We start from the raw sequence: 17759 nt of genomic DNA, 5'->3' as shown, positions 1-17759 counted from the left end.
ATATTTGCATAGTAAATGCAACTAGCGCCATCTATTGTCCGCATAAAACATGCATTTTCTGGTTGTCTATTTGTTGGGCAAGCAATCTCGTGTCAAGAGCTCTTGCTCATTTCATCTAAAATTTCACTTCTCTACTTTTATTAAAATTTATTGATTACACAATTTTTTTAAACAAAAATTTAAATTTTAAATTAAAAATCAAAACTAATATTTGCAATAGTTAACATGGTTCTAAGGTGCTCAAATATAATTTTAATTAATTTTCATCAGTTTACTTATAATTTAGTTAATTAAGTGTAATTATTTAAGTGTAATTATTAGAATGTGGGCATATCCAGTTGTTTTTTTTTCTATACCTATCATGAAATATACAATCAAATTCAATATCCATCGATCATTTGGTCGAATGTTTGATCAACTGCGTCTTTTTATTTATTTAAACTGACTGTTAAACAAATAATCGTGCTGAGCGAATGGTTAAGATGAGCAAACATAAGTGGGATATCTAAGAGAATGATACGAGTATTTTGTTATTTTAAAACACATTATAATAAACTGCACATACTAAAGTCCCACATACTCATTTGTATAGATTCGTGGTGATGTGGGCTGCAATCTCATATAGATTTTGTCCGAAAAGTTGCTAGCAATGAATTCTCATTGAATGAGCAGCCAGGTATGTGAAAGGCAAATGCTAATTCGACTGTTTATGTCCCGACTTGTCTAAAAGGAAATTGGCCAGAACTACGACGACGACCCAATCAGACTGTCTGATGTGGGTTTTGTCGGCCTTTCCGTCTCTCAAAGGGGAGCAGGAAGGACAAGCGTAATACTAGAAAACATTTCGAGCGTGTATAAAATAAACACAAAACAAAAAAAAAAAGTACAATAAATTGAGGCGAACTTATATACAAATACATTTACATATTCCGACACGTATGTGTACTATGTACGAATAACAAAAGTAGAAGAAAATACAAATATCGAACACAATGGAAACAATAACGTGCGAAGCGATTGGAAACGCGCCACAGACATTGCCGCAGTAGCAGCCACAGCCACAGCCGCAGCCGCAGCCGCTGCCCGGTCAGCGTCCGAATTGTCAGTCAGAGTCAGAGGCTGAAGCACAAGTAGAAGCAGAAGCAGCAGCAGAACCAGCCGGTTAGCCAGCGGGCCAACAACAAGTCGCAGGCGTCGACAAATACAAATACAAGTAAAGACAACAACAAAATCGATGGAATTATCGAAAAATCGCGTCGTTCTTGTTGTTGTTGCTCTGAAAATATATTTTGTTTTAATTGAAATGCAATTTGAATTGCAGTGGCAGTAATCACAGCAAAAGTGCAACTGGAAATAAGTTATAAATTGCGTGTGTTCTGCGCCGCAAAAAGAGTTGTCGAAAGTGCAATGTGCTAATTATGCGGGCCCACTGGGCGTATGCGTGTTAAAAGCGCATCAAGTGATACGATATTCGATACGATACTTACATACTGACGACAAACGCTGTCAAAGCAGGTAGAAAAGCTAAACCATAGACGACTTGTTGCTGGTAGAAATATATTCTTACTGTCTTCTACGGTTAAAGTGTCATTGGTGTAAGAAAACGGAAAAGTCAACGTGTAAAATGTGAAAAATGTGATTGGAAATGTTGAAAAGGTGTCAACAAATTGTGTTTAAACTAAAATGTTTCTGTGTGATTTAAGAGTCAACAACATTCCACTTGTTTGCATATATTCAGTTTAGTTAATCGAAATAATGTCATGCATTGGCTCGACGGCATTTCCTTAGATGACAATTTAATTAGCGGACGCGCCAGCGAAAGCAACGGCGAGCACAGCGATAGCAATCAGCGCAAATCCACGCAAAGCTCATCGCCATCCAAAGCAAGTAGGTTACACCACAGTTACACACAGATATACACACATACACACACACATTTTAGAGCGTCTTTATTAAACAGTGATACATGAAATTCCAAGTATGTAAGCGCATTTAATGAAATTAATTCTCTCTTTAATCTTGGATTTACAATTTTCAAGATTCCATTTTTTTTTAAGTGTACATTTCACAATCTTTTAGTTTCGGAAGGTGTTAAGGATTAACTCTATTACTTTCAGTTATTGATGATTGACACTTATTTATTAAATTTCATGACAATTAGCTAATTTTAAGACTTTCCTATGAGTTAATGGCATATGTCCAATGCTCACATTAACTCATGACTGTATAGGAAAATACATTGCAAAAAGATAAATAAGATTGCTTGATTACAACATGTCAATACAACAATCGATTTCTGAATTTTTCATTCAAAAGTAATTATTTGTGTGTCTTTCGTTGTAGGATATTAATTTGATCACCTGTAAATGAATTGAGTTGCTGTTGGCAATGCCAATGCCATTGATTTCAATCAATTGTTGCTGGATTAAAAAAATATTTAATTGCATTATGAGATTTATTTAAATTAGGCCGTAAAATGTACTTGAAATCGCTTAAATATTAATTTTTTTGTTTGATTTATTTTACCACGAGTACATTTTCCCAATTAATTTTTTATACGGCTAATTAAACGACGGCATGCGGCGGTCAATGTTAAATTTTCCGGCTTTCAGCCGAACCAATTTGTCTTTGGCATCAAAAGAAAATTTATTGAATTTCATTTTAATTGGACAACACATTATTCTAGCTTTCCGACCACCAACCAAATTGTCAATTACTGAAATTGATGTTTTTTTGACCGATTTGTTTATGCAAACTTGTTCGCAAGTTCAATTAATGAATACGCATATTCATATACTCCAATATTCGAATATCCATATGATTATCCCAATTTGGTTTGCACAATTATAATCGAACCAAAACAACAATGGTAAATGCCTGAAAATCTTATTTGAATTTCATTTGCGCTCATAAAAAGCGCCATCGGAACATTGAACCCCAAAATGCTGGCAATGCGTTATTTTCCCCTGTTGATTTTCATCTATAATAACAACAACAATTTCGTATATTGTTTTATGACTGGAAAACTGTGCTCTGCTAATTTTCGATAATTAAATTGTTTTCGCTTCCGCCACCTTGATCGCAGCCTCCTCCACAAGGAAATCGGAGCCAAAAATCAATTGAATGAGCGAAATCCAACTGTGTCTCGATACCCTTACAAACTGTATGTTTATTCGTTAATGGCAAATGTAACATAAAATAATACAACCTTCTACTTCAAAAGTCCAAGCAAGCTGCCGTAAAAAGTTTGCGTCTAGATATACTTTTCGAAAATCATTTAAGTGCGGTTATAGCTTGGAAAGGGTATTCCAATTTCAGCATTTGAAATAATACAAATTCTTCGGGGTATTTAATGTCTTTCGGTTGGGTCGCTTCAATTAGCACTGCCAACAACCGTGTGACGCATTGTTTTAATTTTCGAAATTATTTACGAAACAGCTTGGAGAATGGGCCAATAGCAAAGGGTTGGAAATGGAAATGGCCAAAAGCAAAGGCCAAAGTGAGTGTTACTTGTACTCGGATGTAAATAAATACATATCATTTGGCCAAATCGTCGGCATCTGGCATACAAAATTTCAGCTTGTTTACAAATTTTGATGCACATTTATCTGGCCAACTGGAATCTTAACCAAACTTACAGCTGATTCTTGAGGCGTGAGTCAGAACAAAGAAAAAGAGGGGAAAAAGAGAGAGTATTAAAATAGATCCTATTTGATCTTCGCACTCACCTTTGGACAGACGTGAGTCCACATTCACATTGACAGGCCGAAGAATGTCAGGCCGCACATTATAAACAGACAATTTGTTTGGCAAGAATCTAATTTAGTAGAAATTCTGACACATTTCAAATAAATAAAAGTGTTGCGCCAATCAACAACTAATTAAAATAGATTTAAAGAACTTTTACAGGAGAATTAAAATTCCTTTTTAAATTGAAAAACAATTTTTTTATACTTTCAGAAAACTATTAAAATTTGATCAGAGTTTTTTATTCTATAATAAGATGTCAATAATCTTTCTGAGTCTTTTCGGAAATGACAAACTATTACATAGGCGACATTAATATCTGCTCTGAAAACGATCAGCATTAGTTTGTTTATTTATTTGTAGTATATGTAATCCAGTCAATGACTGCAGACAGAAGTTGTTGGAAATTCGTATAAAATTAATGATATAGTCATATATAATATCCAATTCCAGGGGCAATAATGCCAACTCTTCGTTCACACCTCTTTAAGTCCATGAATTATAACAGTCATATGTTGTCTATTAAAAACTTTAACAGCAACAGAGTCACTGCAGACAGATCAAAAGCCTAGTCGATGGCCAACACTCAAAGGGGTTCTCATCACGATGATGAGAACTTGTGAGTTTTTTCGTTTTCGGAAGATTCCTCATCATTAAAAAGACAGAAGAAATAAAAGAAGAATTTTGATGACGAAACTGAAATACGCTTTTTATTGTTCTCTCATGACATTAATTTAGCTCTGAATCGCAATACGTTACACACTTCCTGACTAAATCATGATATTCTCTGCAAGGGTATAGCAAATACACATAAAATATGATGTGCCAGACAAAGATATGGGTGGACTGACCGTCAGAAAGAAGGCATGAAATTCAGCTGCAACAGGCAACAAGCCAATGGAAAATAAGCAACTGGGAAATTGTTTTTATTTTTTTTTTTTTTTTGTTTTTGTTTTTTTGTGCATTTGGTTTTGGCCACGCACTCATACTTTCTGAATTTTTGTGTGTGTTCGTTCTTGCTCTCAATTCGCTGTAGTTTAACTAGCGGATGGATGTAAATTTGACTTAGAAACGCACGCACATTCCGTCACCGAATTGGCGTGCAGCGTTTATCTCTTCCCCACCCCCTCACACCGTCAGCATGTTTGTGTTTTGAGCATAACAACAAGAAGAAAAAAATAACAACGAAAAAATGTATACGCAATTATTTAACATGAGAAACAACGGCACATATACGCACACACTCACAACTTGAAGCGGCATGCGTTGCGTCGTCGCGAAGTGGTTGCCCCGGACGCAGTAGTGCAGTTAGCAGTCGCGTGCCCGCCAGGCCACAACGTATCCGTGTATCCGTGTATCCGCGTATCCGCGTATCCGTCCGTGCCGCGTTCGACCTGTGCCCCATACCCGTGCCGCCTTCTTCTTCTTTGTATTCGTATCTAGAAACTTAAGCTACAAAGTGGTGTATCTGTAAATACATCTGTATCTGCATCTCTGCATTGTCAACATATTCGTCGTGGAGGTGTATTAACCGGTCGTCGCCGTCTTCCAGACTTATTTTCGTCTGGGCATTTATTTATTTATACATTTTGTTGTGATCTACTTATTTTAAATATGCCGGGCATGCGCAAGTGCCCGAATAATAAGCCAAATTCTTTGTATTCTCAATCGAACATCTTTTCATCGATGATCCGCTAATTATTGTTGTTTTCATCAAAAAATTCACGAAAATTTTATTAAATACGCGTGTTTACACTTATTTATGAGTTCTTATTACGATACTGAGTAAGTTGATAAATAAACATAAATCTGAACAACGTGTTCGACTATAAAATAATTCCATAAAATTGTGTGGGGCCATTTAATTGGATTGCGTTCTCAGCATAATTTTTCGGCAATAAAATTCGTTTTTGTAGAAAATATTAAATTTTGAGAAATGTTTTGATCTTGATTGATTGGCTTTTGAATGAGGTATATTACTGCAAGGAATTCGAAATTTAATAACGAAATTTAAGCAGATAATGTTTTGGATATTTGATAGTTCTTAAGAGACTGCTGACAGCTATTGGTTTCGTGGTTTTTGCAAAAGAAATGTTCCGAATTTTTGAAAGCGCTGTTGTCCGTGGGCTTCATAACATTTCTATTTTTCTGATCCTGCCAAATCTTTAAAGAGTTAAAACTCACATTCTAAAGTATTCTTTGAAATGCATACTTTTACAATATAATTTGTTTAATACTATTATAAAAATCTTGCTGACAGGTGCTTAAATCTGAAGGAATGCTAAATATATAAATTTATTACATTTTATTATTCTGACAATTCGATGTCGTATACATACACGTACGTGTATAGTGTATATTACTCAATCAGAGCATTTTCAATGCAAATCTCTTGGCATTTGCGACTTTTGAATTTGTTTGTAACTCGCTGTTAGTGTTTCTTGATGGTAACACATGTAAATACTGATGAATGATGACAATGAGCACTTGACAACTTAATCGATAAATCAATTGCTTTGCCAGATTATGCTGTTTTCTCTTTTGACCCTTTTGAATAAAATGCCTTACGACCTCACATACTGTCATCACTCCTCGCACCCTACAAATTTTATTATCCATGGCGCGGAAAGGCAAAGAGCGAAGAGGCGGGAACTTGCTGGAAAATGTCATTGTGTGAAGTCTGCTTCTGCCGCTTGAAGCCTGCTGCGTGTGGTTAACACACAAACATATTTTCAGACTCCTTTACAAGCGCATACATAATTGTATGCTTTGATATGGGCATTGTGTCTGAGGCAGACACTCGGGCACTATAGCATGTATATATACTCGTACTAGTAGAATGTCATTGAACATCAAGATATTAAAGTAGCCTTTAATATTCCACACGTGAGCTCTTGCTTGTCTACAAAGTTTCTGTGTGTCTACCGTAACTGTTAAATTTTTATATCTATAGTATAGTAATATTCATTGATTATAAACAACAATATTGAAGACATGCGCTTACAAACTTGGTTTTTGTCTTAATAAACACGCTCTTAAGTATTTATAAAATCAGTGAAGAAAAGCAAATTGGATAAACCGAGAATTGAAGGATAAACAAAAAAAAAAAAACAAAGAATTAAAATTTAAAATCATAATATTTACATTTTTCACACACATGTTTACAACAAACAAAAATAATTTTTGTAATTTTCTGGTTGTGTTTTTTTTTTACTATTTTGGTTATGTTTTGTGTTTTGTGTTTTGTTTCTTCTTTCGTTTTTACTTTACGTGCCTTTTGTTTTTCTCTTGTTTTGTTGGTTTTTTTCATATGCGGGAAAACTAACGCACGACTATGCTCCGAGAACGAAGACGTCATGCACACTATAAGCTAAATAGCAGGTAACTTAACCAATCTAAAAATATCTATAATTCTCCCTACACGTAGACTAAATATATTTTCTGATAAGAATCATATTTTGAAATAGAACGGTTGTGAGATCAGTGAAAGCTTCCAAGCAGTGCAAAGCTCTGCAAATCGAAAGAAATAACTTGAAGAAAGAGCTTTTCTTCTTAAGCATCGCGTTCAGTTCAATGCGAACCACTCTCTTATATTATAACCTTATATTCGTATAAGGTTGAATTCTTGTATTGTTTGCTCAAATTTTATATAATTTATTTATTCGTAGGAAGCATAATAATGAATTAAAAGCTTTTTTATATGCTCTGATTTTATTTATTATTTTAATAGTCCATTGAAAACTGACAGTTGTGCATACATCTAAATGGCATTTTAACAAAATTTTAAAAATATTAAAGTACTATCAGGCAAGATTAAACTGTCTCCGCCAAATTTATGTCAAAATAAACAATGGATACAAGCAAATGGAATGACAGATCCGATTAGTTCAAAAATAAATGACCACTTTAGCAAAAAATTAAATATAAAATTTAAAAAAAATCATAATTTTCTGTCTGTTATTAATTGGCCTCATAGCCTCAGCTAATTTTTTAATAGCTGATAAATAATTTAAATTCACACATTTGCATAAGCAAATATAAATGAAAAATATTATTTATGTCAGCCGAGGTTACCCAGCGAACTTCTCTATATAAAAACAAATACTAAAATTATAACTATTTGGTGCCTATTTTAACGAGGGGAGCTAGATAAATAATCGATAGGCAAAAATCGTAATGGCTGAGTGCAGAAAAATGTAAAACTCATTAAAGCGAACTAACAATTAGACTTCCCTCGCGTGATAATATATACTAAATATGATAAATGTGATCATAGTCGACGATATAGTTTCTTTATTTGATCCTAGCTGACAGACTATTGTTTTATTTACGTCTGTGTATTCATGAGACTCAGTTGTGTAGGCGTCTGCGATACTTTTAATTTGCATTACTTATAAATACTTATAGTTTGCCAATCATGACACTGACACATTTCAAATACTTATTCTAAAAATTTTTTGTTGGCGTAATCGACTCGGCTAATTATTGGTCTATGGAAATTAAATATATATAATAATATGGGGCATATATTGTTAAATAATTTACGAACTAATTAAATTTGATCTCGGTAGCTCAGCTGTAAAATTAATTGAAAATGCGGTGCAGCTCAAATTTATTTTATCCGCTACTTATTGTTAAAATAAATTAATGTTTGTTGTCCTTTGGCAATTGTAATCGAATTGTAAATGAGCAAAAAAAGCACTTCCAGCTATAAACCAAACCGTGTACTCAATCCGATTAATGGGTTGATTAAATTTAATTTATTTTCTATGTAATCAAAGCACATTACAAAAAAATTCGAATTGTAAATGACATTTAACCAACATTCATAAATAAGTTGAGTTGGTTTTTTTTTTAAGTAATTACGAGAATTCTGCTACCTTCTTACATTATTATATGTATAATATATTGTTTAAATAAATCATAAAACGATTAATATCTGGGTTAATATATTATTAGAAATTAGCTTTGTTGTAACAATTCCAAATTAAAATTGTAAAAATGTTTTAATAATTTTTATCAGCTGTTACGTTTACATTGTGTACAGATTTTGTATATTTTAACATATATTTATATATGTAAATGTACTGCCCGTAAAAGCTTTTTTCGGTTGAATACTCGCTGACTCTACCTCTACGTCAAGAGTTCCATTTTTGACGTTATATCTTATTTTCAGATTTTTTCTCTAATCGGATCGGATACTCTATCTGCCACTGAAAATGATTTTGCTCTTACACAAACTAATTGACTGCGTTATTGTTAATAAATGTAGATTATAAGATCCTTGAAATATTTTTTATTTTCATTTTAAGCATTAACATAGTATAGTATTTATACATAGTTCACAATTGAATTTCAACGTTTGCATGAATTAAATATTATATTATTTTTTTACAAACTTGTAATATTTTGAGAAACTGGTACATTAATCATCTTATCAACCGCTTAACTTTATAGAACCTGTGTCCTACCAAATTTTTTTGGGTACCAAGAGCATAGGGAACTCGTGCGTCGATGTCAAGTCTATGTTTTATATAGGTTTTTTTTTATATTTAATCTCTGAGCAGCTTGCGCACATTTCATTGAGAACGATGATTTGTTGATATTGGTAGTGCTTTTAGATTTACTCGCCGCATTTGCTTTATGAAATTTTTCATAGGTTTCTTCTATTTCTACTTTTTTTTATTTAGTTTTATTAAAAATTGAACCAGGGGCCGTCATAGACAGAGCTTGTTGCTCTTGGCGGCATTCAATGCCAGTCGTTGGCGTTGTTCGTTTGTTGCTTTTGTTCTGTTCTGTTGTTGTAGTCGTTTGTTTTTGGCCAAAACTGATCTCGCCCAACTGTCAGTTTTCTGCTTATGGTCGACTCGTGCGGTATTCCAATACGAACTAATTTTTCGTAGCGTTGCGGTGAAATTTCTTTTGTTACCTAATTTTACACATATTTAAAGATATTTCTGTAAAATAAAAGATTTTAACAAATTAAAAGAACTTTTTAAATATTGTCGTATAGATCAATAAATTAATTGGGACTGTAGTTCGAATATAGTAGTGGACTATGTGTGTTGTGTGACAATTACATTAATATTGTCAAAGTTTTGCTGTTTTAAATGAAAGGCGCAAAAAGTACTCGGACTCAATATGATCGAACCCGCAAGAGCAACAAACGCTCGGAGAAGTCAGCTAAGTATGTAGTTGGCTTTGGTTTCTCATATTTTCATTTTCCCATTTTCACGCTCACAATTTTAGTCACGAACATCTGGCTCTCGATGGCCTGTTATCGATTAATATTAAAAGTCATTAAAATTTCTAATATCCATACACTTTAGTGATCGTAAAATAAACATTTTTCGCCTCAAGCAGAACCAAACAAAATATAAATAAAGTTTAATGTTTATGATCGAGTCATGTACATTGTCCAAGTTAATTTTACACGTTCTACTAAATGTTTACTCGGCATTCTACAAGTTTATTTTTATACGGTAAGCTCTTTCGTTCCCCAAATCAACATCACATTGTATGAATAAAACTGCCAAATAGTTTCTGATTCTATCGATCATACAATTTTATCGAATAAATATGTATGTATTCATACGAAAAGCTCAAGCATTTGCTCTCTTGCTTTTATAATTTAAATTCAGGGCTGGCGCTTATTGGTTCCGACGTGAAATCAGTTAGTTCAATTATTATTAACTGGAATAAAAAACATATCTTATTTTGCAATGTCTAACATAAATTATAATTAGTATCTTTTAAATATATTTTCTTTCAAATTTTTATTTTAAATATATAAATTTAAAAATACTTCTTAAATGTCACATTACAATTATTTTAACCAATTACAGTAATAATAAATTTCATATTTTTTGGTGTGGGCATAATAATTGTTGAGTCTAACATATTTTGTTTTAATAAAGCGACTAATGAGAAAAGGAAAACTCAATATAGAAGCCATTATTATTTTCTGTATTTAATTGACAGCTCCAACAAATATTTTTTTTGCCAAGTAAATATTTTTTTGAGCAAAACAAAACATAAGACATTATCATAGGAATGTACCTCGTTGATATAGGGTATTAGCATGCTTAGTTTGGTGGCAGTTGGTTCAACAGCTCGCCAGTTTTTCAACATTTTTCAGACGACAGTGTCAAAGAAAAATTCACGCGCATATTTTTAATTTAACATAAAAAAAGCTCGCATCGTAAGTTATGGAAAATTTGCGCTTTTTATTGATCATTTGGGATTTGTGCATGTCTTTTAATTAGATTAATTTGATTCGCGAAAATAATCTTTAAAAACCGAATCGTAGTGTACTCTTAAATTATTCTGGATTCAAATACACACACTTATGGTATGTACATATAGGATATGATGCTCGTATGGCATGGTACAGAAAACTCATTTATGTTTTTGAAGTCTCTGTAATTTATGGTTTATTTGTGTTTTTTTCTTTTTCGAGACAGATGAGGCATATCACCTCCAGTTTATTGCTAGGTTACGCCTTCTTCAAATTTTTTAACATTTTGTTCGAATTTCTGGCGCGCTCCAAGTTAAGGAAATCGGTGACTATGTATTTATTTGTCTACGTCGCGTTTATATTATTTATTTATGTTTAGCAAGTGTTGAAAGATCACAAATACAGATCCAATAATTGGGCTAAGAACATAACAAAACTGGAACTAACCCATTCAGTTGACTTACAGCATTCGATGAGGCACAATCTCACACTTCATATCCCCATCTAGTTATTGATAAGATATACATATCTAGTCGAAAGATATTTACGGAATGCTGATCGGCACCCGTTCGCAATGGCAACCCTTGACAAATCGAAGGCAATATAGTCTATATATATATACTATAATATCTGATATTGTTAAATTATGATTATATGTGTAATCCTAAAACTTGTTCTCTTTATAGATTGGACAGGAAGTCGTCTCGTGGCATGATATACGAAAATGAAGAACTTAGATTGCGCACAATCAATATAAATGCAGAAGTAGAACGAGGTAATTATCAAAGAACCCTTCAAGAATATTATTTGATATTAGTCGTAGACAGATAAATATGTTTAAAACAGGAAGCAATAATAATCATAAACTAAATGTGTCAAACGCAAAACACATTAAAAATCCAATTAAAGAGACATTTGAGCGTTAAAATTATTACTAAAACGTAAATCTTTAAAACAAAAAATGACAGACATAAAATGTATACATATAGATGTACAAAAATGTGTATATATATAAATGAATGTTGTTTCTTATACATATATTCCTTTCATTGCCAAAACATTTCATTGGCAAACATAAACAATGAGATTAAAGGTGACCATTTAAAACAGATTAGCTCTGAAAAAACAGAAATATGTTTGAGAATACAGGTATTTTTCAAAATAGTTCAGTTAATGCTTGAGAAGTATATTTCCCAATTAAAGTCGTTGGTAATTGCATCCACAGGTCAATCGGATATCAAGCGTTTAAGGCGTGAGAATGAGCAGCTGCGTCGGGAGATCTGGACACTGCGAGACGAATGTGATCGGCTTAACAAGCGCTTTAAGGCGAAGCTGAACGAGCATGAGTTCGGTGGATGTCGCGGCAGCGGAGGCAGCGGACGTCGTTGTAGCGGCGGCGGCAGAGGAAGCGCAGGTTGTGATGGAAACAGTGATGTGAGTAATTCACTATAAAATAGTCCCAAAAAGAAAAGTGTCGGAAAGGCTATAGTCGAGATGCCGACCGTTACTTATTTTTATACATATATCAAAGTACTTTAATGAAATTACTACCCAAAAAAAAACTACTGCATACTTTTAGGTGATTGTATTGAAATAATAACTTTATTATTAACTTTGGTTAGCTAATACTCCCGTTCTATTTGTTCGATCTTGCTGCGGTGAAGTGAGAATATAGATAATATTAATAGATAACGTTATTTACTATAAAAACTGTATAATCTTAAAAACTGTGGGTGTGGTGGTTTATCGCGATTTCCCGGGGCGGAGGGGGGTGTGGCTTAGATTTGAAACAAACTTGATCTGCGTGGAGTATATAGAAATCTGTGTGCCAAATTTGGTTGCTCTACCTCTTATAGTCTCTGAGATCATTTGGTTCATACAGACAGACGGACAGACGGACGGACAAACAGACATGGCTATATCGACTCGGCTATTGATACTGATCAAGAATATATATACTTTATAGGGTCAGAGATGCCTCTTTCTCCCTGTTACATACATTCCAACGAACACAATATACCCTTTTACTTATTTTTTAAGTAACGGGTATAAACATACTCATACGTACTTAATTACATTTTAAAAACTTTAATATTATATTATAAATAATTCTCCTTTTGTATTCATTTAACTCCATTGGCAGGACTCGGACTCATGTGATACGTGTCGCTGCGAGGACGATGGACAATGCAGTGACGAGTGCTGCCAGGAGGGTGGATCGTGTGTCTCTATTAAGCCTCCGTTGCCACCAGAGGAGGGCAACAAAGCCGATGAGTGCCATTCCCCGCCCAAGCCGAATAATCAGCCGATGCACTTCGACCATCTGTCGGTGGTGTCGGAGGAAACGCTTAGCAATCCGGAGATGATGTTGTCCCACCAGCAGGAACATCTGATGATCTGCACACCCGATCTCAATGGCTCGCAAAGCACATTGCCCAGTCTGGTGGGTCCACTAACGCCCCTCACGCCCATTGAGCTGGTGGCCAACCAGCTAAACGACCTGCAGGCAACGGTGCCGCCGCTGTCCTATTTTGAGAACATCCTGCAGCAGCACATGGGCGCCAATACGGGTGAGGCAGACTAGTAACTATTTAGAGAGCTGTTGATTACAACTTGAACAACTTGCAGTGTTTACTCCCACGCCCGAGCTGGACACCAGCTCTAGCACCACAACGGGCAAGACCATGAAGCATACGAACGGCTGGGATTACAATCTGCAGTCGCCGTTCTCTCAGCGCAAGTACTCCAACACTTCGTCACCATCACGCTCACCGCCGCCTCCGCCGCCTTTGTCACAATATCAGCCCACATTGACGACATTTGTGCCCACGTCGACGCTTCAGGCTTTGCCCAAGGTAACCCTAAATCTGCCAGCGGCAGCGCCAACGGCCGGCGTCGAGACTGTGGCCATAACCACAAACGCAACGCAACAAGCGCTCAACAGCCCCAAGCACTTCTTTGCCCCCATTAAGCCGCGCCTCAAGCTCAACACCAAGCTGGCCAACCAGAGTTCAGACGCACTGCCGCCGGGATCACCGCCACCGCCACCGCCGCTGGAAACGTCAGCGCCACTGCGTGAGCCACCAGATATATTTGTGAACAATGCACTCGCATCGCCTTATCAGCGTCCGCTCCAGCGGCATTCACCCCAAGTAAGTCCACGACACCGCGCGCGAACGCATTGCCAGCTCCACCAGCAGCCCTGCCAGGCTCACGTCCACGCCCGCGGCTCCCACACGCCCCCGCAGCACCGCCAACATCAATGCCAGCAGCTGCAACAACAGCCCCAGCAACATTGTTCCCTACATCGGGCGGTGGTCAATGTGGCAGCTGCTGTTGGGTTAGGTATTGGCGGTGCTGAGGGTAGCCCCTGTCCCAGCAGTGTGGTTGACACTTACACCGCTGCAATTGCTGCTGCTGCTTCAGCGTCAGCGTCAGCTCCCCCGTCTCCGTCCTTATCCTTGCTGTCCCTGTCCCACTCCGTTGAGCCTGTCTACGCAACCGCACAAAAGAGTTGCCACAGCACTTGCAAGTCGGCCACTGTCTTGACAAAGCCCCTGATGACAGTCACCACAAGCACCACCAAGCCAACAACAGCATTGCCACTGAGGCAGACAAGCAACAACAACAACACCAAGAACAGCACCACCAATACCACCATGACGTGTGCACTCCAATGCAAGCCAATCTCTACAGCGACCACATCTAGCAGTATCGTTGACATTGGCAGTCAGGTGAGGGTGATCCTCAGCAGATCATCAGCAGCCATCATCGGCTTTCAATTCCCACAAAAATTCTTCATTATTTTTAGAATTTAATTTAATGGATAATAATACTATGCGTGTGTATAAGTTGTAAGAATTATTTGTAAATGGTAAAATATGGAAACAACTCGTCTTATTTCGTTTATTTAAATCCTTTAACATTCCACCCAAAAACAATCCAAAATGTTTTTCGATTACTTAGGACCTTTATTTCATAGTACTATATGTGCCCATAATTTGTAGCGTCTTGTTTGTAAATGGATTACAAAATTGTCAAAATTCATGTTATTTCACTTACTGTAAGTCCTATATTCTCCTTTTTTCCTCCTCTCATTTCAATGATCTTAAATCTCTCCTATTGGAATACCATATACCTGCTTTTAATTGCCATATAACTAAATGTCATGTTAGTCTTTTCATTTCTTGTTACTTAATCGAATGCAATCTCTTCTCAGACGGACTCGGTGAATCTGGAATCGATACTCAACGACATTGAGACAATTTCCGAGGATATATTGGCCATTCAGTTGGAAAAGAGTAAATCGCGGGACAATCTAATGTCCACTAACAACGACAAGGACAACACTAAGAAACCCTACCGCTCCGAGATGAACTTGTATCTACAATATGATGGCACAAATCCGACAATTTCGAATGGAACGTGCACGACTGGAACAACAACGGCTAGCCACGCCTCTGACACGAGCAGTGGGCGTAAGCTGTCCAGTCGCACGCGTTCCCTTGAGAGAGAGCACACAGACAGTCCGGCACCTCATATGCCCGATCCGATGGCGCCATTTCCCGAGAAGTGCAGCTATCTGGGATTCGAGCAGCTTAATCAGGCGGCTGGAGTGTCGGGGCAGTCACCAACTGGGCAGAAACCACCACTGCCTGTCAAGCCCAATGTACCAGCAAAGCCACCACCACCGCTACCACCTGCCCGCCGTCCGACCATGCCCACAGAGCCACCGCCCTCGCCGCCAGTCGGACTGTCGCCGAACAAGAGTCATCTGTACAAATCTCTGGCCTCGGCTGCGGCCCAAAGAGCCATCTTTCGTTCCTCCCCATCGCAGTTGACCCGCTCACTGGACGTGGAGTGCACGGCAAATGACGCTGTCCTGGAAGCCAGCGATTCCACGGCAACAAATGAGGTAGGACTTATCCCTAACCGTTGGTTATTGTATTCCGGAATCATACGTGTTGTTCCCTTTTGCCAGGATGACGAGGCGGCGAAGCGAAAGGCCCGACGGGTCTCTATTGTCTGCGGAGAGGAGCAGCCGGTGGCAGTGACCACTGCCCCCACAACAACATCCAGCTGTGGTGACTTGACCATCGCAGCGGCGAGCGTATTGACTCATCCGAGCATTAAGGCCTTCAAGCAGATGAGCCACAGCACGCCAAGTTCCCCACATTCCTCGCGCCGTCGCACCAACAGCAACACAATGACAGCGGCTCATGCCGAGGTGGCAGCCACGAACTCGGCGCCGCCCAGCACCACGCACCACCATCACCATCGAAAGGAGAGCAGCGATCCGGCACCGATGACAGCGACCGTGAGTCGGACAAAATGTTCTCGACGTCACTCGGAGGGCACCGTACACAATGTGCATCGGATCAGCAATTCGAGTGGTGGGGCAGGTGGTGGGCATCACCATCACCATGCGCACCACCATCCGCACAACAGTTTGATCAGCAGCAACCCGCACCACAGCCACCATTCCCACCAGGACAGCAACCACGAGACGGTCACTTCCCTATCCGATCGCAATTCCAATAGCTTTGGCTCATCCCGCGAATCCTCGACGAGCTTCAGCATGCGGTCCAATCGACGCAAGATCTCGATCAGTTCCCACACTGGCGGCAAGATACCCTGGTGCGGTTGCTGGGGCAATGGTTGTCTCTGAGGCGTGTGTACCTACAGTGAGGTGGTGTCTGATGGACTCACCATAATCCGATTATTAAAAGTAACCTAGATTATGTTTTGTCGAATGGAGATGGAGTGGAATGGAAGCTTGGCTGCCGTCCTGCAACAATATAGATACATATTTTTAGATACTCCTTATGAATTAGCTAGTGTTGATTTTAATGAAATCAATTGATTAACTCATTTTGAAAACGCATTTTCAGAAATCGCCTAGTACAAACCAAAGTTCACAATTTGATGCGGTTTAATTTTTAATTAACTTTATTGTTTATTGCGTAATTTAGTTTAATTTATAAATTCCGTACGAAATTGTTTGCAATTTATCACCTATACGTTTATTTGATTGTACATATACTGACATATGAGTATTTCAATTATATGTAGTACATAAAAAGAAATATATATTTAATTGTAAAAAGAGAAATAAACAATTATTGTTCAACTTGGATAATTCTAAATATCATAAATGTCGAATTTATTTGTTCGACATCAAAACAAGGATAATCTTAGGACAAGTCTAAAGCTATAGTCTATGTATTAATTCTATTTATGAGTTTCTAACTTTAGGTTTCCTTAAATAACTATGACTTTCATCACTAACATTATATATTTTATAATTTAATATATATCCTTGCATCGATTTATTTTCATATAATAAGACTGTTCTTAAGGTCAGACAAATATAAAACTTTTCTAACGAACTCTAATAAATATAGGTCGAAATGAAGAAGATATTAGATATATATCACATTAATAGGGCAGATCCAAAACTTTGTTAATTTATAACAATGATTTTCTTTTCCCAAAATTACTACAAATAATGGATAAGCAACTTCTACACTTGAAATATATTTAAAAAACAACAACAAAGAAATGCACAAAAGAGCGCATGCAATACTGAGAGGAATAAAAAAGACTGTTGGAAATTGGATACGCAACTGAAATTGGGCAACAAGCGTACAAAATCGTATACAATATGCAAATTAGCCGCAAATTAAGGTGCAAAAATGCATGACACACAAACGCCTCTGGCAAATGCACAAAACAAATTAAATTTCGCCGCGGAAGTGCGCAAATTGCCGTTGCA

At 37.0% G+C, this 17759-nt stretch overlaps 1 protein-coding gene across 2 annotated transcripts; it reads left to right on the top strand.

Moving 5' to 3' along the window:
• The first annotated feature begins 1380 nt into the window (after nt 1–1380).
• Nucleotides 1381–17044, top strand: LOC117791811 (proteoglycan 4). Of its 2 annotated transcripts, XM_034631700.1 has the most exons (8): nt 1381–1887; nt 7092–7128; nt 11671–11759; nt 12210–12418; nt 13128–13554; nt 13613–14718; nt 15204–15899; nt 15966–17044. In XM_034631700.1, the coding sequence occupies exons 1-8, from the start codon at nt 1761–1763 to the stop codon at nt 16650–16652; spliced, it is 3378 nt and encodes a 1125-aa protein (XP_034487591.1). In that variant the 5' UTR covers nt 1381–1760; the 3' UTR covers nt 16653–17044. The 2 variants fall into 2 exon arrangements, with proteins under 2 accessions (XP_034487591.1, XP_034487592.1); XM_034631701.1 differs by lacking the exon at nt 7092–7128 and having other exon boundaries at nt 1788–1887; nt 13613–14136; nt 15966–17042.
• The last annotated feature ends 715 nt before the right edge of the window (nt 17045–17759 follow it).

The sequence above is a fragment of the Drosophila innubila genome (assembly GCF_004354385.1).
Source record: "Drosophila innubila isolate TH190305 chromosome 3R unlocalized genomic scaffold, UK_Dinn_1.0 2_E_3R, whole genome shotgun sequence".
Taxonomy (NCBI): domain Eukaryota; kingdom Metazoa; phylum Arthropoda; class Insecta; order Diptera; family Drosophilidae; genus Drosophila; species Drosophila innubila.
The sequence above is the reverse complement of the archived record's forward strand: the minus strand, read 5'-3'. Positions and strand labels throughout refer to the sequence as shown.